At 37.5% G+C, this 22,811-nt stretch overlaps 1 protein-coding gene across 1 annotated transcript; it reads left to right on the top strand.

The window, feature by feature from the left end:
• Positions 1-178: 178 nt before the first annotated feature.
• On the top strand, positions 179-16,500 carry LOC135994355 (transmembrane protein 180-like). Its single transcript, XM_065644865.1, has 7 exons — positions 179-191; positions 3,673-3,847; positions 4,595-5,329; positions 8,252-8,406; positions 9,863-9,946; positions 10,958-11,101; positions 16,175-16,500. Exons 2-7 carry the CDS (start codon positions 3,695-3,697, stop codon positions 16,302-16,304), a joined length of 1,401 nt encoding a protein of 466 aa, XP_065500937.1. The 5' UTR covers positions 179-191; positions 3,673-3,694; the 3' UTR covers positions 16,305-16,500.
• The last annotated feature ends 6,311 nt before the right edge of the window (positions 16,501-22,811 follow it).

The raw sequence follows: 22,811 nt of genomic DNA, 5'->3' as shown, positions 1-22,811 counted from the left end.
ATTCAAACACAACACCCTCACCTCCCCTGCGGGCAGCCAATGGGAAGCCGCTCTGCGGACAGATCGAAAGGAGCCCGAACCAATCACAAGGCGAACTCATGTCATGCCGCCAATGAGAACGACGAGAAGGTGGACCCGGGCGAACGACACTCCGCCCCAGCACGCAGCTGCGCAGCCTCTGGTCAGAGGAGGTGGGTTAGTGCCTGTGGAAGGGGCGGTGGTGGCTGGGGCTGCGAGGGGTTAATGGCGGGGAGCGCTTGCCGGGGGTTATTCCGGTGTGTCTGCGGTGGAGCAGAGCTGGGACAGCAGCGACTAGGCCTAGGGAAGGCTGTGGCTGCTAGTCGCCCCGTGTTGGGAGCCACCGGGGTGCCCGTGAGGAGAGGCTCGGCCCCTTCCTCTCAGCCGCGTCCCCTCACCGGCGTCTCACCCACGCGTGGGCCGCGTTCCCGCCGCCTGCCGGGGGAGCCTTGGCGCTGGAGAGCGGGACGGGAGAGCCCTGGCGGCTGCTCCCGCGGCCCTACACGGGCGTCGCCATCCCCGCGCCTCTGGGTCCGCGTTTCTCTCATTTCCGTACAAGGAATAAGGAGCCGCGTCCTGTATCTAGGGAGCTGCTGAGGAAAAAGTGGCTTGATTTGCCCAGTTTTAACAGGTGAACATCTCCAGACTCGCAGTCCTGCAGGTGCCTAGAGCCCTCTGCCTTCAGGAGCCACAGCGTTACAGGGCTTGGGCAGCCGGAGCACCGCGCTTGAAGGAGCGGCGGCCCGGGCCCTCCGCGGGGGTCCCTGTCCGCGCCTCCCTTCTGCTTCAGCAGCATTTCCCCTTGGGATTAGCCCTCGGGACTAGGAGAAAGCGTTTATTCTTAGTTCTGTCTTGGTGTGGTTCAAGTCATGGAAGAAAGATGAGGAAGATCCTTGTGTCCAGCCGGTTTGTCAGGGCTGCGAGTGTTACGCTGCCTTTGAGGCCCAATGCACGATGCCAGCCGGCGTGCTTCGGTCAAAATTTGTCACTGCTTGGGAATCCGCTTTTATTTTTTTAGACTCATGCTCTAGTTTCTTTTAGGGATCGTCATCCAGCTCCGGGAGAAACGCAAGTAATGCCATACTGCGTCTCGCTGGCTTAAACAGTCTGTTCTTTTGGCTCATCTGTATTAACACAGTTGTAACCACTAGAAGTTTCTGAAACTGATTTGCCTTCTGTGAATCACAAAATGTCAACACCTGTGCTTTAACCTATTCAGTATAAAGGCTGACTACTGAGGGAGGGGATACTCAGGCATGATTTCATTGTAGTACAATTAAAGAGCACATCTTCTGGGTAAGGAAGTGTGGTACCTCAACCTCTAATTGAACCTATTTCATAAACAAGGTTCAGGACCAGATGTACCAATTACTGTAAAGAGTTGTGTCAGATGCTGGGTATTTTAATTAGTCATGGCACTAGAGGCCTGTTTGCACATTGTTAGAAGGTTTTTGTTGAAGAATTTTCAAACTTATTCTAAAATTTTCTGAAGCTGAGGGGACCTTTATTATTATTAGTGTGTAGGAAGGAATTGAGTCAAATATGATGTGAGAAATGACTGTCAATTTGCTGGTAATGTCAGTGTGAGGCACATTTATCTTGGTGCTCATGGAATTTGAGGAAAAGAAGTCTCTCAGTTCTTCATTTGAACACCCATGCAGGGACTCCAGGGAGACACAGAGGTGAAATGTCTACCTTTCCAAAAGCCCTAATATCTACTACATAAATCACTTAAGTATATTTGTAAAGGCTTGAATGTGCACTTCTTTAAAAAGAAAAAAAAGTGACGCTTGTTGATAACATACTTAATGTAATGACTTTCACAGTCATATCAAGCTTATTTTAAAAACTGAACATTTCAAATGGGCATCTTTTCAACAACCTTATTTTTCATTTTAGGTTTCTCAGTAAAAGTTTGTTGTACCAAACTTTTTACAAAAATACAAAATTTTGTCACCTGGAAAAGCAGTTATCTCTACAGCTGTAGCTCTGTGAAAAATAATCTTGAAAATGTGCATCACAGTTATCCTCAAGTATCTAAAAAATCAGTCGTATTCTTACAAATAAATTTGCTTCAGAAAGAAAGGAAAAAAACCCAACTTGGTTCAAGTTGTCAGCTTCATTTTTTTTCTTACCTGTAAAGTGATCTACCCTTTGCATCTTGTTTCATATTAGAACGTCTTAAATGTATACACAAAAATGCACCCACATTTCATTTGTTCTTCGAGAGTTCATTTTTTGTGATGGGGATGGAAAAACTGCAGTTCCATCTTCTGACTTAACGAGAACAGACACTTCTCCAGTCCCTACCTGGTCTGTGGCTTTTGCTGGGCAATGAGGAAGGTGCCATCATCCCTCACCACAGCCCATCTGCAGCCACTTTGCCAACCACAGGAAGGCTGGAAACAGCCGTGGTTTTCATTTCCTGCCTCTTCCATGGTCATTTTAATGAGGAGTTCAGGGAGCTGCTTATAGCTTGTCAAGCTGAACAAGCAGATAATCTAAATATTTTGATGGATATTTGAAAATTGTGTTTAGGATAAAATTGTTAATATGCGGTGGAGCAAAGTGGTGGACTGTGACAAAAAGCAGGTTGTAAAGCTCTGGGGTTAGTGTGCGTACTCAGGCTGAAATTTGAACCTGAAGTATCTCCAAATTAATTAATGTAAATATAGATGAACCCTCAGTTTAAAAAGAGAGACTTCAGAGAAGTATTTTTGTATTTGGCTTATAGAATCAAATCTGGTCAAGGACCATGAAGGTACTCTGCTTTAAAAGGTAGAGGTTTCCTGGTGCTAGCTGTTTTCATGGGATACTTTGTGCCAAGCGTACTTCAGTTAATTGCTAGATAGATGGAGAAAATCAGCGTCTCAAAAAATTGTTGGCTGAAGATCTGTTTGATATATTAAAGAACTCTATACTCTTGGGCTGAATTTCTGTTATTTGGACATACTTAAAATGCTGTACATGTGTTACTTACTAGATTGTATTTACGTATAGTCTTTTATACTATGAAAATGTTTAAACTATTAAAAGGTGTTTTATGGTTTCTATTCATATCTCATTAGTTTATTCGGTGAAAGTATTGCTTCCATGGCTTGTTATAAATTAACATTTAAAAATACAAGGACAAAACTTGGTATTTGTTTTGAAAGAAATATTCAGGCAAGTGCATGCCGCAGTTGACATTCATAGCAATGGGATACGTAAGGATATGAGTTGAGTCACTTCATTCCTACACAGTCCATAATTTTAAAACTATGTCACTAGCAAGAAAGATCTAAAATGTATGCATTCCTTTGAACTCTACACCAAGATTAGCGTTTGCAATAGCAGATTTTTATATTGAGTCTGTGCACCAGTTAGGAAGGGATTCTTTTAAGCTTTTGTCTACTTGTTCCATTGATTTTTAAGCACTGATTATACTTAGAAATATCACTGACTTATTAATATTTTGCATCTATTCAGTTTTGGCCTGTGTCTTATAACTTAGGAAAATGTGTTTCTCATTTTAAAAAAAAGGAAGTAAGAATGGGGAATTCTTTCTCTAAGAATCCATTTCCACACTTCTGAAACAAACAAATCTCCCATGTCATTTTAGTTTGGAAAATTATTGTACCAACTGTTGTAATTCTTTTTTGTAACATGAGGAAGAAGAGAATTGTACTTGTGGAAGATGAAGTTTGTTTTGGGAATTCATCCGAATGCGCTGGCATATTCCATGACTACATTAGGTGCTGGAATGATGAACAGTATCTTTAATTTCTACTACGTTAAGCTTTTCCTAAACCGATACAAAATTTCAGAAGTAGCATTTCATCAAGCACAGGTATCGTACAATGGAATATTTTGATTACTGTGTTGTGCTGTGCGTGTGTGTTATCACAAAGTTGTTTTTGTTTGCTTGTTTTTAATTTTGGATGCATTGCAAATAGTTATGTCATAAATTCATTTTAAATTTAGTTAGTCCATAAGCAATGGAAGGTACACATAAAGCACATCATTTACAGTCTTTAGAATAAAAATCTCTAGCCTTTAATTGCTGGAAAGGTTTTTACCTTTTATAGCTTGAAGTTCTAAACAAGTCTTGCACATCAGCTCCATAGATATGTTTGACATTCCTATGGACTGTTTAAGTACTTAAATACTGCCTTTATTCTGCAAGTCATTATCCACATGAGCAACTCTTGTCATAAATGGTCTCCTGAAAGTAATCGGCCAGCTTATGTTTTGAATTACGTGCTGTGAGAGCAATATCTGGGCTCTGCAAGATAAAAGCTTGGATATATAAGCTTTTGAAGGAGTGAAGTCTTACAGAGCAGACAGGACTTTATTTCACATGTAGTTGGGCACCTGCCTACTTATTCATCTTGTTTTTCAAAATTACTATAAACCTCTAAATACCTTTAAGAGTTTGTTCTGGAGTCTGTTTTGACCTGAGAAGCTTTGATCTTTGTTCTCTGGATAAAGATTTATTTTAGGTAAATATGGTGTGTGTTACTTCTATGTTTGTAGAACCTCCGCAAAAGTCACACTAATGATAAATTCCATTGTGTTTCTTACTTGTTTGTTGCAGGTTGTATTTATGATATGGAATGCCATTAACGATCCTCTTTTTGGGTATATTCAAGATAACTCCAAATTAGCGTGCTGCTCAAGGCGCCAGTTTTCCATTTTATATGGAGCTCCTTTGTACGCGTTGGCCTTTTTGCTTCCTTGGTTTCCTTGGAAACACTATGAAGAAGGTGACTGGCTTAGTGGTCTTCACCTCATTGTTGCCTTATGCGCTTTTGATGGTTTGCTTACATTTGTGCTTCTAGCGCAGTGTGCGCTCTTTGCAGAAATCTCAACAAGACATGAAAGTAGGCTTCAGCTTATTAAATATAACCAAGTAGCAACACTAATCGGATCAACAAGCATTCTATTTTGTGGTCTCATATCAGATAATATGGAAAATTTTGCCTATTTTCAGGCTTTCGCTGTTTTGGTCGCAGCATTAGCAACAGCTTGTATGTGTTATACAGGCAAATACAGCACTAGTCAGTATGAGCAAAGAGAAATTTGTCCGGAGAATGCTAATCTGGAAAACAGTGATGGAGCTCTCTCCTGGTCCTCTGTAATTTCATTGACCAAACAGATTATGACACAGAAGAACTTTTTATTTTTTGTAACTATGAACTTCTTCCAAGTCTTCCACCTAGCCTTCTGCAATAATTTTATGATGATCTTTGCGGATAATCTTATTCCTAAGGATGTCCTTTCTTCTTCAATAAGAAGTATCATGTATGGAGCAGGCTTTATTTGTCCTCAGGTAGGCAGTTAACACTTTTTTATTTCAAAATAAGAAAACACAATGTTTTAGAGTTTTCATTAGTTTAAGATATCCATTTACACTGTTGGAAAAAATGCTGTATCCTGCATAAGCCATTGGGCCATACTGAGAAATCTAAAAGAAGAAAGTACTTCTATGTACAGGCTACCCAAATGTAAGAGTAGGGTAGGGAGAAAAGCAGGCAGGCTCGTAGAGTATCTGTTTACAAGAATGTGAGATGTGAGTATGCAAGGAGTGAATGTTTTGTATCCTACAGGGTTTATAATACCTAAGTATAAAGGAATGAAAAAACATGGTCAAGATAAAAAGTTTCTAAAAGCAAAATCTATAGAATTCTGAATTCTTTTCTCTTTGGTTTTGATTTGTAATACGTGATGAAAGAATAATCTCCAGGAAGTTTCTGAGATAAACTGCACAAAACATACAAAAAAATTACTAGGTATTAAAAGCATTGTTGAAATAGGTGGTATCTCAGCCATGGGAACCAAACAATACTCTAAATAGCTGCTTTTGAAGAATAATGCATTCCCATTGATTACGTTGTTTGCCCTCTTGGTCAGCTACGTTTACTGGGTAGAGAGGGAGATACTTTCAAGATCCAAATCAGAGACGGGGCGGGGGGAGTAATGAACTGGAAAAGAAAGAGAACCCGAACAAGTAATGTGTGAGAACAAGAACAGCAAAAATATGTCCCACAGAATGTAAACATACTTGTCTGCAGCGAATAAAAAAATTCTCCTGTTCATTTCCTTCTAACTTATTTCACAGGATCTTTTAAAACTTCCACTGTGTTTAGTTGTTGGATTGCTCAAAACCTGAGTATCCTGACTTTCATTGTAGGTGCTGCTGCTGTTGGGGATTTCTGAAAATCAGGCTGTTATTTTCATTAAGTTGTAATGTTTTCAGTAACCGAAATATAAAAGAAGATACATCAAAGTGTAACTCAAATTCACAGCTCAATTTCAGTTACCCTTTTGGCTTTTGCATATATTATATACAAATCCTAAACATGCCTTCTCTATTCCATAGCTCCTAAATATCTATAATTTCAACTTTATTCTTACCACAGGTTTCATAGTTGTGGGGTTTTTTTTCAGTGACCCAAATAGCTGACGAACTTTGGAAACTGCAGAAGTTAGGAAAGCCTAAATAATTTTACACTCACATATAGCAACCACTACTATTGATAAAATCAGTGTGACAGTGTGAAACGAACAATCTATCAGAAAATGCATCTCTCTCTGCTCCCCAGAGACTCTTTGCCTAGAAGGTCACTGAACCGTAGAGAGTTTGCTGTGACCTTATTTTTCTCAGGTTTTGTCCCTTTGAGCTCAAGACATAATAAGAGGATTCTCTGGTGGCAATGCCCTGAACTTCACTTACTGGAAAAGCACCCAACCCATGTAAATAAAGCTCCTTCTTACGAACTGTGCTTCTGTGGCCTGTACTAGACTGGAATTCATGTTCTGTCTTTGGTTCCTGTTAGTAGTGGGTGTGAAGAATAAAACCTGCCTGCAAGGGAAACCTTATTGCTGAAACAGGCAAACAAATTTAAATTTGCATTGTTAAGTTAGGATTTTTCTTAGAAATATGCAGCCTTAGAAACATGCAGGTAATAAGGAATTGTCTAAATCATAAGTACTTCCTGAGACAGGGTTATTTCTCAATTACAGGGAGGCAAGGTCATGGTTTTTACAATAACATGCATTACACAATGCCTTACCATTTCTAGTGTAAGCACTTTTCTGCAAAATGCTTAAAAACAGCCAGAGGCAGGAATGTGTTTAAGTTTCTTACAATGAGATTTTTTTTTTTCTTACACCATCTTTCCAGATTTGTTTTACCTCCTTGATATTGGTTAAAGGAGAAAACTTGAGCCTCTTCAAAATAGCATTTGCCACAGTAATCTTTGTCTGTAGCATCCTGGTTTTATTCGTTATGTTGAAGCATTTAAATGTGGGAACAAATGTACGAGGAGAATTATTTCCTCTTCTTCATCTGAATATTACGCTGTTCATCTCTGTAACACAGAAGGAAGGAGAAAATGTCTATCTTTATAGAGTTTGTGAGTTTTTTGTGACAGTGATGAGGACCACATACATGCAGATGGTGACATAGGCTCATATAATAAAAAGAACATAATGCTTTACAAAATGTCCTATTTAAAGTGGAAAGTGGGGAACAATATAGTAGAGCTTACACTTTATTCATACTATAATCAGCACGTAATACCATTTTTGTGAGTTTGCCTGTTGCTAGCTTCTCATGTGGATTACTGCTTGCTAAGACTGGTGGAATTAAACTGCAGCCATACACACTGTCCACTGGCATCTGCGTTTCTCTTCGTGCTAGTAAAGTCTCTAACTTGCGTAGATCAGTTGTCTTGGTGAGCTTGCTTTCTCAACTTAAAAGTCATGCTTGATTTCTATAAAAGTCTGTGAAAATAGTAATATTTATGAAAAAAATTGAAAATATTTTTGAGCAGCAGTTAAAATTCAGATGACAAGATGCTTGGTTTACAGTTAACATACTGCAAAGTGAGTTCTTTAGGAGATATCAAACATACAGATAATGAGCATTAAATAATAGTCATGGTGGGAAACAGTATTTTCCTCAGGACATAGTAGTTCTCAGCTGACTAGTTTTGGGTGAAAGGCCATTCTTACCTGGCAGAGGTAGCACAGAATAGGTCAGTAGATTGTTCTCTTTGTTCAGTTCCTATTTGTTTGTTTGGATTGAACTTCTAGAAAGGGTTATTGTGGTTTGAGGATTTTTTGGTTTTGTTTTTTTCCTTTAATGTGTAGTAATAATTTATGTCTGGACTGTGCTTTATAGCTCTCCTAATGCTGAGATATGGTAGTATATATTTTCATCATGTACGTGTATATATTATCTTTTCAGTGCCTTGTTCTTCTCAATCATGCTTCGTTGAAGAAGTTTGGTTATTACAGAATCATCTTGTTTTCCTTTTACTTTGAAGGAGTAGCTGCTGCTGTCATGTTTGTTTTAGGCCCAGAACACTATTATCTGTTGGCATTCTATCTCACAATAAACATGTAAGTAAATAGACTTCCCTGTTCGTAAATATGGCATAAACAGTTCTAACAGAGTGGACGCTTAACAGCATGAAGATTTTGCCACTGCTTTTATGGTTTTCTTTCTGTTGTTTCACTTGTCAGAAAAGTTGAAATGCCAGTCACAACTTTTTTCAGCTTTCATTTTATTCTGCTTCAGCTTTTCATTTCTGCTTAAAAACAGAACACCAAAAACCACACACTTTAAAATGAACAGTAATTAAGGTTTACAGCCAAATCCCTCCAGCCACATATCTGCTTTAACAGGAGATTCATGGGAAGCAGAACTTCTCATACACACAGACACAGAAGAGCTCTGCAGAGGAACTCTTCAGAGACTGTTTGCTAGGAAAGCTCAGGCCTCATTTTGTATTGCATGAAGACTTAAGTGTTGCACTGCAAAACAGACGTTGATATGTCAGGTGTCTGTTTGGTAGCCAATACTGAGTCACGTTTTCATTGGTACTGGGTAATCTATGATGCCAAGAAGTAGTATTTGCACAGAAATAGTATATTATTTAAAAGTAAAGACCTGTTTGCATCAGAATATTGTTACAGAAGTTTGTTTTTATTTCTTCATTTTCTGTTTCATTGCTTGCTTCCTACATGTTCTTTCCTACCCTACTTTTATTCACCTTCATTCCCCGCCCCCCCATTTTCGTTCTTATTTTCAGTATTTCTGTGGCGGGCTACTGCAACACTGAATTGTGTGAACAATAAATTGAATTTCATTGCCTGCATACTTTAAGTGATGCAGATATGTTTTGATTTCCCCAGGAAAAAATTCTAATGTATCTAAAGACTGCATGTTTAAAGTACTGGTTGTTCAAAGCCTCTTGTAAGTAAGCTAATCACACCCAAAATTTAAGACAACATAGAAATCCTAATATGTGCAGTTATGGTTTCAGTTAGCAGTTTGTTAAGAGTAAGCTTTCTGTGTCTGTGTGTTTAAATGCATGCATATATATATATAAAATGTAAATACACGTATAGGAATGCATACAACATTTTTTTACTATTCTAATTTCCCCACTTTGAAGTTTATCTTCCATGTAGTCTTTGCAGTAATCCTCATGTCATTTTTTGATTTAAAGAGGACATTTTTAGTTTCTCTTTCTTCTAAGGTGTTTATTTTCTTCATGTCATTTTAAATGATATTTACTGATAATCTCAAGTATTTATGACCTTTTGCACCAGTGTCCAAGAAAAAAAGCAAAAAACCCTCACCATTCAGGTTTGCATATTGATTTCCAGATGTATTAATGCTTTCAGAGCTGCTGTTTAAACAGAGAAATCACCATGTTGTAAAGAAGGTTTCAGCTTTGTGTGTTTGTGGAAATGTCAGTATTGGGGTATATATGTTAGAATGTCAATTACGATTTAATTATGCAAGTGTATATAAGAACTATGAACATCTTACTATTTTGTCTTCCTTTAGGGTAATTGTACAAGCTTCATTTAGTTTGTTCAATTTGCCTTTGGCAGATATTGTTGATGCAGATTTAATAAAACACAAGCGGAGGTATGTCAGTTGTAACTCTTTCTCTTTAAATATGCTGTTTGCCATGTTCCTCTTTCGTAAATTAGAGATTATGTCCAGTAAAGACAGTAAGTGATCTTGGGTCCTTGACACAGAAGTACTTTTTGTAAGAGCAACTTAGCACAAGTAAAGATAAGAACTTGAGTGAAGTTTCCTGCAGTTACTACAGCAGAGTAATTTAAACAGATGATTATGTCATTTCTAGTTTTAATTATATTGGAGTATAAGCCAAGTCCTCCTGGGTTTTTGTGTGTGTTTATTTTTGTCAGCTTCAGTTGAATAATTTTATAACCATATGCATCTATTGTCACTTACAGAATTTTCTGAATAAGGCCTTTCTAACATGGCAAAAGCATTTAGAAAGCTTTGCCTGCACTATGTAAACTGCAGATTTCAAAGTCTATCTGGTTGCTGTTATCTCTCTGAAAAACAAAACAAATTACATAGCAAATTACAACTCATGGATCTTGTGGATCTTTATCAAAGTGCAGATAATTTTGTGTTGGTTCCATCAGTGTTTGTATAAGTGCAGATTCAATGCTGGTCACTGTGTTAAAGGACTTACCTCTCAAAGGTGAGAGCGATTGCTTTTATGAAGAAAAAAAATGCCTCCTTTTCTGGCCTCATGCATGTAAAATCTTAAGTTGTAATTAATTCTCCATGCACTGCTCAGTCTAACTTAACTTCAACAATTACTCAATGTGCACAAAGTTGAACTTGAGTGCAAGTCATTTCAGAATCGGGGCCAAGCTGTATATATACCCCAGAGGTTTATTTCATTTCCAAATAAAACAAAATTTCATTATGGTAGCTGATCTGTTTGCTATAATGTGTGAACTCTAAAACAAAGTATTGTGATAGTTAGCATTTGCATATTAACAGGACCAAAAAAGTCACTGTTGTGATTAGTATACTAATAAGTTTGTGTTGTGCATTCATTTGTCTTTTCCCTTAAATATCTTTTATCTTCCCTTAAATGTCTTTTCCTTTTAGATCACCACTTTCCTCTATGGTTTTTGGTACCAATGCTCTGTTTACCAAGCCTGCCCAATCTTTGGCTCCAATGCTTGCGGTTACAATACTAAATCAATTCGGATATGAGAACTTGAATAATGAAGTTGCTCAACTTGATCCCAGGTGAGTTCAAAAGATGTACTTTAAATCACAGAAATTATCATTAAATAATCCTGTCATCTAAAAATCAAATTAATCTGCAATTAGTTTGCATCAACTGCACTTCAAAAATATGGGTGCTTTAAAAATACTTTCCAGCTGTTTTTTATCTGTATAGAAATGTTTTCTAGTTTTTTTTAAAGAATAAATAATTAAACACTACACACAAAGATATCTACCTATTTTTGAAAAACAAAGGATACATTTCAGTAGTCGACCATCTCTTATTCTATTGTTTAAAAAAAGAAAAAAAAATGTTTGAGATCACCTAATATCTCTTATTAAGATACATGTTGTCCTGGCTTCTGTGTTTTGTTTATGTCGTAAACCTACTTCCTTAAATATATAATCCTAATAGGATTGCATTTAAAATACATTTCTGTTTGAAAGAAAGCAGTATAATCACTGGAGGGTGGGAATTTGCTTTAAGTAGGAGTATAATTTTGGCTTCAATACTACTCACCATTCTAATGCTAATGGTTCCATTGCAGTCTCTGGAGACCTTAATACACAACATAAAGCCGTGGTTGCTAGTTAGCACATTGGAAAAGCACAGGCTTTTATAAAAACGAATTAACAGGCAGTCAGTATACTGAAAGGGTCATAGGCTGTTTATGACCACAAGAGGAAGTGGCAACATAAGGAATAACTGAAGTCAAGACTAAAAGGCAAAAATCAGTCCTGATTAGAATTTGCTTGAGCGAACAACATTAATATCCCGTGAACTACATAGGTCTCCTAAATTTTGAGTAGAAACCTTAAAAACTACACAGAAGACAATTGAATATGAACTTCTGTACAGATAGCTCTTGAAGGAGAAATGACTGGTTATGTGTCACCTAAGGCTAGGAGAATGTTTTGTATTTGAGGAATTTTCTAAAAAAAAAAATGTATGAGGAAAAGCGTGACATAAAAGGACAACAGGTGGTTTTCAGAAAAGCATCCTGACACAAGCAAAGGCGGCCTAATTTTGAGGCTATGTGTGAAAACACTTTATTTTAATGCATTCTGTAGATAGCCAGCCAGGGAGATGATGTGAAGAGAACGTGAACCTCATTATAATGTCAAAAAAGATGAGTGTTTTTTTGCAGAAGAGCGGTAGGCTGAACTGGATGTGGATATGAGAAGGCTGAATATATTCATCTTGATGATTCAGAGAAACTCAGATATGAAACATAACTGCAGTTCTAATCCCTTTCAATCAGAGAAGTGATCCCTTTGTGGATGGATTTTAAATCACAGTTGGTATAAATATTTTTTTCCCCAGAAAGTAGCCTCTGGACTGTAGCAACAATAAATTTATTGTATATAGATTTGAAATACTTTGAATATTCAATCTCTCAAACCTGTATTTTCACTTGAATCGTGCTGAAATTCGATTTATTTCACTAGGGCAAAGAACAGCATAAAGGTACAAAGCTGTGATCAGTTAATCAAAGAGCACTTGGAATGTACTCTATGTTTCTCTTGCCCATCCCTTGAAAAATAATTTCTTGAGTATGAAGTAGTTTGCATGTGTTTTATGTATATGTATGTGTGAATGTGCATCTCCTTCACTTTGCAAATGGACTACAGTGTGGACATACAGTCCACAAAGAGCAGTGATGACATTTTGCTTCTTCAGCTATGTGATATTATGACTCCTTGACATCCTCCATGATCAGGGTATTTCATTATTGCTTCATTAGAGTACCAACCTAACTCCGTTAGGAGTACCAACCAACTATAAGTTGCTGGTTTTTAAGCTCTGCATGTCTTTTGTTGCCATCATGCTGTTGAGCAATTCACACATATATGTTCTCTGCCTCAGTAAAGACCACATTCCGGAGCAGTTTATTAGGACAACTGCCAGGTTCTGAGGGAAATTCTTCTCCCAGAAGACCTTCTGAGGCAATAGTTCATCATTGTCTTGGTGGCTTCTGTTATAATTGTATTCTGCAGGACACCCAAACCGGTAAGAGAGTGAAGAGGTTTTATACAGAGAGTAAAAGTCTAGAAGAAAGGAAAATTCAGTCGTCTTTTTGCTTCGTCTGTGAAGTGTCATAAGATACATCAGAAATGAGAAAATGCTTGTCACTGAACCATGATCCCGTTACTGTATTAGACCGTGCATTCCAAGACCCAGGCTGTCTTCCTCTGTACTGAAGCCTTCGAATCCACAACATCATCAGCTTCTTAGTACCAGTACCAGTATTTACTTCTGCCTCAATGGTAATAGCTGCTTAGTCACAGAGATGTTTCTTCCTCCGGACCAATCTCGTGTCTCCTGAGTTTGCCTCTGGTATCTTAACTCTGAAGTGTGACCTGCTATGAACAGTGTGTCTCTGTTCCAGAAGTCGTCTTGCTTTTTGGGGAGACCTTTGTCACACATGAGGTTGGCCTGTGTGTTGTACACAATTCCATAGGTGTTACACGTGATTCTGTGTACATTAATATACACATAATACCACATTCCTCGGGAATGTTACACATCAGTTGAGCATTTCGTAGTGGAAAGTAGCTTAAGTAATTTTTAATATCCTTAAAATTTGAGCAACAGCCTGCAGAATGGAGTGGTCCTGGTTTGTTGATTTGGGGTTTTTTTGTTGTGAGTGTGGTGGTTTTTTGTTTTGGTTTGTTTTTTGGGGGGTTTTGTTTGTTTGTTTTCCTTTTGGTCAGTCATCACAGCAAAGCATTACCTGCCCCATAGGGCTTGGGGGTTTTTTTGGTTGGGCTGGGTTTTGTACTGTTTTGGTGTGTGGTTGTTGGGGTGTTGTTTTTTTTGTTGTGTGTATTGTTTGTGCGGGGTTGGTTTGTTTGTTTTTCCCGATTGAAAAGATACCTAGTTTCAAAACTCCCCCTTCTGGAGAGACACAACAACTACAGCTAACTTATCCTAAAAGTGTGCTTTTAAAATTCGTTCTTCAGAATGAAGTTATTTGTCAGCAACTCTTCATTATTTATTGGAAGCACTTTAAACTGTTGACGCTTTGATACTGAATTACTTGCCTACATCACATTCTATTCAGAGTGATATTAGGGCTTTTTAGTGAAAGATAGTATGTTATATTCCTGTGTGTGCAAAAAATATAGACATGGGAATTTCTGAAGTTACTGGTTCATCTGTTACTATAATGAAATCTGAGCTCTGCTCTTGATTTATCCCAGTCCCTTATTGAAATATTTTCCTGTTCCTTGTTCTATGTAGTATAGGTATTTTTCATAATTCCTGCAATAACTTAAGGCTTAACAGTAGAATAAGTAATAATATTTTCTTAAACCAGTATTGGTCCAATGAAACCACATCAGGGATGCACCGGTGTGAGTGATTTGGAGGATGTTCGTTCTTTTTTGTCCTTCCTGAAGTCCATGTATAAAGATGGAATAATTTTAGTACTAAAAACTGGCATCCTCTTTAGTGTACAGAGCAGGCAATGTACAAGCCCCAACATCCTGTTAATTGTGGCTTAGTCCTGTTTTCATCTTCAGATAGGGAAGGAATTTGTCTGTGCCCACCCTGCTGGCACTGCCCATACCGTTACCTGCTGGCAGCTGAGGTGGTGATGTGCATCATGTGGGCCCTCGGTTACTTGCAGGTGGACTGAAAATGCAATTGAATACAGGCCAGTGAACAAAATCCAAATGGTAAATTATTGTCACTGGCAATAAACATTGGGTATGGACCAGTGACCTGCTAGTGAACACTTTCAGTCTTAAATGCAATTGCCCAAGTGATTAAGCCTCTGGGTTTTTTTTGTTTTCTTACGTAGCATTAGCATGTACATGACTTGAGATAAATTGTCATCGTTGTATGAGTGTGTGTATGCACTAAGGAATAAATCGGAGCTGCATGGATGTTGAAAGCATTTTTTCTGTTAAATGCAGTGAGACGTGAGTTGGTTATTTTATGATTCAGAGAAACTCTTAGGTTTTATTCAAAAGCCTGCTCAAGTTAATGAGAGGTTTTTCCCACAGATTTCAGGTTTTTTTGGATCATGTCCATAGCAGTTCTGTGAGTCTCCTATCTCATCCCTAAATGCTAAGGAAAAAACAAAAACAACAAAAAAACCCAAAGCAAACAAACAAACAACAACCAAAAAAATCCATAAACTGCCTCATGGAGAGAAAGTTAATTTAGGGGCTGTTTCTCAGCTTGAGTTGAATTTCTTGGTATTTAAGTAATTAGAATCCAATAAGTAACAGAATGCCAGGAGATAATGATTCCAGCTACTAGGTGGATGCCTAAATGTATGCCTTGAGCTGTCAGAAGCCACATTGTTCATGAAAGGGAGCTCATTTATCTCTTGTATTTTCTTTTTTGATTCATATTTGCTGATGCTTTTATCTCTTATTCCTTAGAGAATATTTAGATGAGGAAATACCATGCGTCCATGAGAATGAGAATGTTAATTTGACATGTATTCTTTTTATGGTTTTTATTATCTCGTAATCATTTATTTTAAAATTAAATAAGGTTTGATATTTCAAACAACCCTTTACACTATACTTGAATTTTGTGCACTAATCATGACTTCCATCTAGCACTTGGCAAATATAGCAACACACTACATGGATAGCTAGTAGCACCGATTTTAACGTAAATAATTTCATATTAAAATGTTTGCTTCCATTTTCTACTTTTCTTTCTCTTCCAGATTTTTCAGTCTTACTAGACCTTTTCAGATGATCTGTTCTATAGTTGGATTATATTGCTTAAATTGATTTCTGTATTACGTAATACAGATGTGTATTACAGTAGTGAACAGTATTTCTTAGGTTGCCTACAGTGTATTAAAATTAACCTTTTGTGTGCTAATTATCTATTCCTCCCAGCTCTTATGAAAGGAGCAAAGAACATAAAATACACATTTTTATGTAGAAAACATAATCGAAGTACAACTTGATAACTGAGATATTTACATTTCTTTTATTTAGAATTGATTGTACACAGTAATGTGTATATGTGTATATAATGTGAATGCTTTAAACATAATTTGAATTGACCATGAAAGTTAATCTTCTTCATCCTGAAAGCTGTGTTTTAATCTTCTTCACCAGTTTGGTTTTAGGTCTTCATGATGCCATGTTCTATTTGGTCTGTCTGGTTCCACTTTGTATTGCCGTCATACAGATCCTGACGTGGACTCCCTTTTCAATCCAGAACAGTCATATGACAGCTGTACACTAAATATGTGACACTTGGTCATCTTCTGCTGAACTGTACCACAAAAGAGTATGTTTTAAATATGAAAAAGCAGAATTGCATTAAATGGACTATTAGACCAAACACAGTTTGAGCCATTTTATTGAAGTTGCCCTGTTCAGCCTATATAGGGCTGTAACAAGGGTCACAATCAGCCTTAATGCTGAGCCTACACAGAGGTTTTTCTAGTTCAGATGTTTGCCTTAAATGGGCTTTATCCTTAATTACTAAATAAAGTAATTTGATTTTAAATATGAAATATGAATATTAATTTTAAATATGAAAAATATGAATATGAATATGAAATGTGAAAATTAAATATGAAAAAGCAGAATTGCATTAAATGGACTATTAGACCAAACACAGTTTGAGCCATTTTATTGAAGTTGCCCTGTTCAGCCTATATAGGGCTGTAACAAGGGTCACAATCAGCCTTAATGCTGAGCCTACAGAGGTTTTTCTAGTTCAGATGTTTGCCTTAAATGGGCTTTATCCTTAATTACTAAATAAAGTAATTTCTCGTATACACTGGTCACTGTTAACTCCTCTGAAGAATGGATATGGTAGATCAGGTAAAGGAATCCCAACCCTTCACCTGGAATTCATGGGAAATGTATTTTCTTACTGAAAGATGGTGGCTTAATTCCACCATAATGATAAGATGGCAGATCTCCGAAGTTAGTCTGGAAGAGCCTGCGGGACATCCTCATGGATGGCAGGGAGATGAAGAGGAAAATTTAGATGGTGTCTAGCTGACCAATTTCAAGACAAATCTGACAGCTACCCTAGGAAGAGCCAAGAGTGGTTAACCACCTTGTAAAAGTCTGTGTAAGGCTAAAGAAGAAGAAGATTAAAATGCTGTTCAAGGAAGTGTTACTGGATATGGTAAAAACTCTGTCATTCCTCACTGCCTTTCCAAATGTCTCTAGTTGGTGGTAGGTAGATGCAGTTTTCTGGCTTTAAATGGGAAAATTATTTTGAAGGTACTACATTGTTAGTACTTCATAAAAAATGTCATTGTGGTAAGAAAAATGAATAGATGTAGTGTTCAGTTAGCTGGACAAATCACATATTGAATCAAACTCTACCTGTCTGGTAGTGTTACACTGGCAAACTCATTTGATGTGCTGACACTTGAAGATACTTAATTTCTGATTAATTCTTTCCAAAATATTTTTCAGTTAAGCTTTTAAACAGATCCTGTGATTGTTTTTTCTAAAATAAAATTTTTTTGACAAAATTTCAGAAACATTGAATCGGCTTTTTATTTCATGCTTGTTTGAATGGTAAGATACATTAGCATGTTTACAATACTCCTGATTGATATTATTTTTTGTCCAGTATTTCCAGCATGTAATTGTGTAATGATAGCGTAAGTGTAATATAATAACTTCATTTTTGTTCGTTGTTTTGCCTGGGCAAATAGAATTTTAGAAGCACCTTTCCTAACAGAGCGCCAGTCACCTAAAGTGCAAGAAGATGCATTGCATGTAGCCTGATTTCAAAGAGCTGAGCCAGCTAATTTTTAAGGGTCTACATTTATTGTGCAAGGTGACTCGGAAAAGAAAGGCATGTAAAAAGTTGCCCTGCATTTTGGTGGATGCTAGCCTAATTTAATGAAGAAGTCTGAGATTAGAAATACCAGTGGTGAAAAGTCTTTTGCGCCTTAGTTTTTACATTTGCAGAGTAGAAACAATGTTGTTTCCTTGTCTTTTTTTGCAGTGCAAAGCGCTTTCAAGGTGTTGAGTGAAAAAGTGGGAGAGCATTGTTAAATATTTAGAAATCCAAATGAACTTGTTGAAAGGAATATGAAGATATATGTTAAAATGTAAGAAGCCAGACGCAAGATCAAGTTTTAAGTTGCATTATCTGTTTTTATCTGTTTTTTGTCAGAGATACCATTATTCATTTGCACTGTACATGCTAATAGCATTATGCACACATACTAGTGTCACTTGTATTTAGATATCCAGAGAATATTTAAACAAATACCAGAGCAGATATGGATTGTGTGTGTTTAGATTTTGAATTTTAAAAGATTTACTGCATTGTATGTATGAATTTTCTGCCTGAAAGGCAGAAGGAGAAAAAACCGAAGGACAAAAATCTGAAGGAATTTAAGTTCATGTAATCTTCGTTTCATTATGTGAAACTAGTTTCTCCCTGAAAATTCCTTTAAAATTGTAATAAGTAACTTTAAAATAGTTTTATTTTTCTTTACTGTTTCTGCATTTCCTCAATTTCATATGTTCGTCCTATCCTCGTTGAATATTAATTTTGATACGTGAAAATGTTCTTGTTCCAGAAATAGGGTTTCTTAGATGACTGTGTTTATTATTTAGTTCTAATATGAAGTTATTAGAACATAGTGTACAACTGGGAAAGTACTCTGCTATACAACAGGAAAACTAATAAGTGGTTTTAAGGGTCAAAATTATACCAAGAGTTCTTTGAAATTATCAGAATTATATTTTTTCTGGAAAATGTTTGGTAAAAATACCATTTTATTTGCTGAAGTAAGAAAGGAGTAAGGGTTGATATGACAGAAGGCACAGTTTGAATAGCCTCTATAAGCTGCTGCATCTTCAGAATTAAGACAGGAAAAGTAAATAGTCAAAGATGTCTAAGCAAGACAACCTCAAGATACGAGACGTTAACCGTGTAGAATAAATTAGTTTAGAAAGCAAATCTGAGAAATACAATACAAATTCTTTAATATGTAAGATATTAATAACTTTGCAAATTACTAGAATGTACTATTCTCCCATTTGTCTGTCATATCTCTCTTGCTGTAAGGGCAGGAGAAAAGTGTCTTTCATCCCACCAATAGTCAATCATGAAGAGGACTGGAAAATATCTTTAAATTGAGGTGGTGGTCTTATTACGAGAATTAGTGACAGAAGGTTGGCAGTATGTTATGGTTGACATTGCTTGTTTTCCATTTCTCTGTCACCCGCTAAACTTTGTTATCCTTTGCTAAACCTACATGATTGCTTTTGGCAATGAATCAAGTAAAGGATGATCAAAGGCAAAAGTTCAGTGTCTTGCAACAGCTGGTTTGTCTGCTTTCTCTCCTTCTTAGCTAATAGTATCTGAGCTTGAGGTCCTGCTGCTGGAAAAATGCCCCAATTTAATCTTGATAATTTAAGAGTGTCTAAAATAGTCTCATATGATAAAGATGATTTAAGTGTATATAATATAAAGTAAGAAAGGCTGTGATAACTTCAGGGAGTGAGAAATTGGATGCTTGACTCCCATTCTTAGAGTTTCTCTATAAATTCTGATAATTTGGATCTTAATAAACTAAATGAATTTTATTTATTCAAAATAAAGCTAAACGTGTCTACTAGATTTAAAAGGATGTTATCTAATAGACATGAGAGAATGTTAGGCTAATATAGTAGTATTATATGATCAGTGATGGGGTGAAAACATTGAAGAAATGACAACAGAGTATATTTAAGTAGGAAAAAAAAAACTCTATGCTTTGTGGAGCTCACAGGCCCACCTCTGCTCTCATCTTGTGTAAAACAACCTTCCCAGTCTCCTGTGCTGATTTTGGAGGCACTCAGTAATTCATGAATATACTATGTTGACATGGCTAGTAGGATGTTTACATTTGAATACAGTTGTACTGCTTAATGGGTGCTGTCAGGAAAGGCAAGCAGGAAGGGAAGGAACCGTTCAGATAAGCCACATCTCCACAAATACTTTGGAGCTTTCTTACAGAATTAAGCCAGCTCAGGAAAAAGCTCAGCAATACATGCAAAAGAATTCTAGCTGGTTTTGTAAAAGAACGTACAACCAAGACTGGGGGGGGAGTTGTCTTAGAGCTGGACAAACCCACAACTGGGCTTCCTGGGTTACCTTTGGGAGAGAGGATTTCAGATAGATACCTATGTTTGGTGATCTTGTCCTGGTTTTGGCTGGAATAGAGTTAATTTTCTTCCTAGTAGCCGGGATAGTGCTGTGTTTTGGTTTTAGTATGAGAACAGTGTTGACAACATACGATGTTTTAGTTGTTGCTGAGCAGTGCTTACGCTTGGTTAAGGACTTTCCAGCTTCCCATGCTCTGCCAGCAGGGAGGTGCACGAGGAGCTGAGAGTGGGCTTGGCCAGGACAGCTGACCCAAACTGGCCAGAGGGCTCATACTCGCCATATAAACTGGGGAAAAGCTAGCGGGGGGGCTGCTGCTCAGGAACTGGCTGGGTATCAGTCAGCGGGTGGTGAGCAATTGCGTTGTGCATCACTTGTTTTACATATTCTATTATTATCATCATGATTCGCTGTTTCTGTCCTATTAAGTTCTCTTTATCTTAACCCATGAGGTTCCTTTTTTTCCGATTCTCTCCCCCATCCCACTGCCAGGGGAGCGAGTGAACGGCTGTGTGGAGAGTTTAGCTGCCTGCTGGGCTAAATGACAGCAATCCTGAAGACCTCTTTCTGGTAATCACTTTCTTGCTATTGTTTAAATAATAGAAGGGAAAATTGTTTTACTGCTGTACTTGATTGGGAAAATGGTAGATGTACATCCTAGAATAGGTGAGGCTGTGCAGCCAGCCCTGTCACTGTGAGTTCTGCTCATCGGGACCACCATAAAGCAAATGCAGACTGTGTTAAAAATACTCCTTCCTAGGTAGCTATTCAAACCCCTTGGGTTTGTTTTGGACCTTTTTGGACCCTAGGTATTGAATTGATTACAGAAATTTTCCACTAAGAGAAAGAAGAAACACTACCTAAATAGATGAGGATAAAGAAAAAAAATGATCCAATTTATTCTGGAAATCCTCTCCTAGCACACTAATTGGTTTGAATGATGTCTGCATAAACTTACACAACAAATAGTTTTCTGAGATTGTTCAGCAATTGGTTACAATTCCACCAGCCTATATGCAAATGACAATACATCAAAATTATTACCTAAATATGCATTAATAGTGTGTTCTTTATAGCCTGTCAAGAGAAAAATAAGCTTAGTGTACAACTACTGCAGCAGGATATTAATGACAAATGTAACACTGGGTAGTAACTTTGAAAAATCTCATTGAAACATACCCAGGTTGTATACTAACAATGCAAAGACAAAAGCTAGCATATTTCTTAATTTATTTGAGATACAATTCATTATCTGTATTTTACATGTGATAAAACTAAGATATTTCCCTGGGAACAACATGCAACTAACCTGAAGCAATTCATTGGTTTACACATTGTGAGCAGATGTCTGTTTAAAAAGCAGCAAGTTTAGCTTTTGTCATTTTGGATTTTGATTATAAAGTTGTTTCATTCCTGGAGGGAAAAAATAAACTAATCTGTCTTTATAAACAAGAACATACATAGAAAGGAGAGCCCTAATCCCAAACCACATTAAAAAGAAATAGACCAAAAAGGCATCTTAGCCCGTCTAGCTATTGGAGAAAAAAAAAATCTTCATGTGGAAAACTGTCTAAAGCTCTCACGTCAAAAACTTTCCTCAAGGAGGTAAAACATCAGTGAAAATGAACTGAACAGAAAAATCCTCTGGCAATATTCTGTTGTTGCTTTGGTTTTGCTGATTTCCCAGGATAAGCAAGGTTGGATGTGATTAGTGTTTGATCGGAGGATCTTCCAGGCAGAGGCCAGGATCCCATGGTGGTCGGGCTGCCAGAGCCATCCTTACCGGGACATTAAGGGGCTAGACCCCAGCCCTTCCAGATTGCTTGTGGTTAAGAAACATTTTTCTGAGATTAGAGATGATGGTCCTGATGCTGTTCTTGGCTGGAATTTGATTAATGAGAGGTTTGTCTTGATTTCCTTTCAGTTCCAATTGGATACAGTATTCCTCACTTTCTGTGCTATTACCACAAATAACCTACGTTGTTTAGAGCGTAAGTCAGAAAAGTGGTGCCTAACCTAAACTCACAGTAGCTATGGCTTTTTTCTAGCAAAGGCACACACTACTGTATGAAAAGCCAAAATATTTCTATCCATCTTGTGTCAGATTAAAATGTTCCGATAAGCACTGTCTCTTCTAGGCTGGCAGTCCTCTGCAGGGTATTAGTTGCACTAAGCCAATTAATTTTAATTATTTTTATCCACCCTTCTCCACTACACCCCCCAGCATCCCCATGTGCAGAAATAGGATGTAGGAGGCTGGCTCTGAAGTTGTTGTTTCCCTGCCGACACTGTGACTTCTCCTTCCTCTGCCTGCACATCCCACAGCTTTGGGAAAAAAAAGCCAGGATCGAGGCGTTTGGATCGTCCCGCGCGGTGACCGTGGTCCTGCCACAGAGCCCGGGCTCTGTGCTTTGTAAAGAAGCCTTTATGAAACAAAATGTTGCAGAAATTCCACACAAGCACTAAGGTTTACTCTCGAGCCATTGCAAAATAGTTATGTACAAGAAAAATTGCAATGTCTGAGGATTTGAAGCCAAACTTTGTGTTTCAAACGGTTGTTGTCTTTCATCTGCAGACGGAAGACGGTTTTGAAGAGCAAACCCTGTAATAGCTCGG

Source organism: Caloenas nicobarica, chromosome 14 (genome assembly GCF_036013445.1).
Source record: "Caloenas nicobarica isolate bCalNic1 chromosome 14, bCalNic1.hap1, whole genome shotgun sequence".
Classification (NCBI taxonomy): Eukaryota; Metazoa; Chordata; class Aves; order Columbiformes; family Columbidae; genus Caloenas; species Caloenas nicobarica.
The sequence above is the reverse complement of the archived record's forward strand: the minus strand, read 5'-3'. Positions and strand labels throughout refer to the sequence as shown.

Excerpts from the sequence above, each read along its gene's own strand:
- LOC135994355 (XM_065644865.1), top strand. The coding sequence starts at position 3,695 with ATGAAGTTTGTTTTGGGAATTCATCCGAATGCGCTGGCATATTCCATG. Across the intron at positions 8,407-9,862 it reads TTCTATCTCACAATAAACAT|GGTAATTGTACAAGCTTCAT; the intron begins GTAAGTAAATAG and ends GTCTTCCTTTAG. Across the intron at positions 9,947-10,957 it reads TTAATAAAACACAAGCGGAG|ATCACCACTTTCCTCTATGG; the intron begins GTATGTCAGTTG and ends TTTTCCTTTTAG.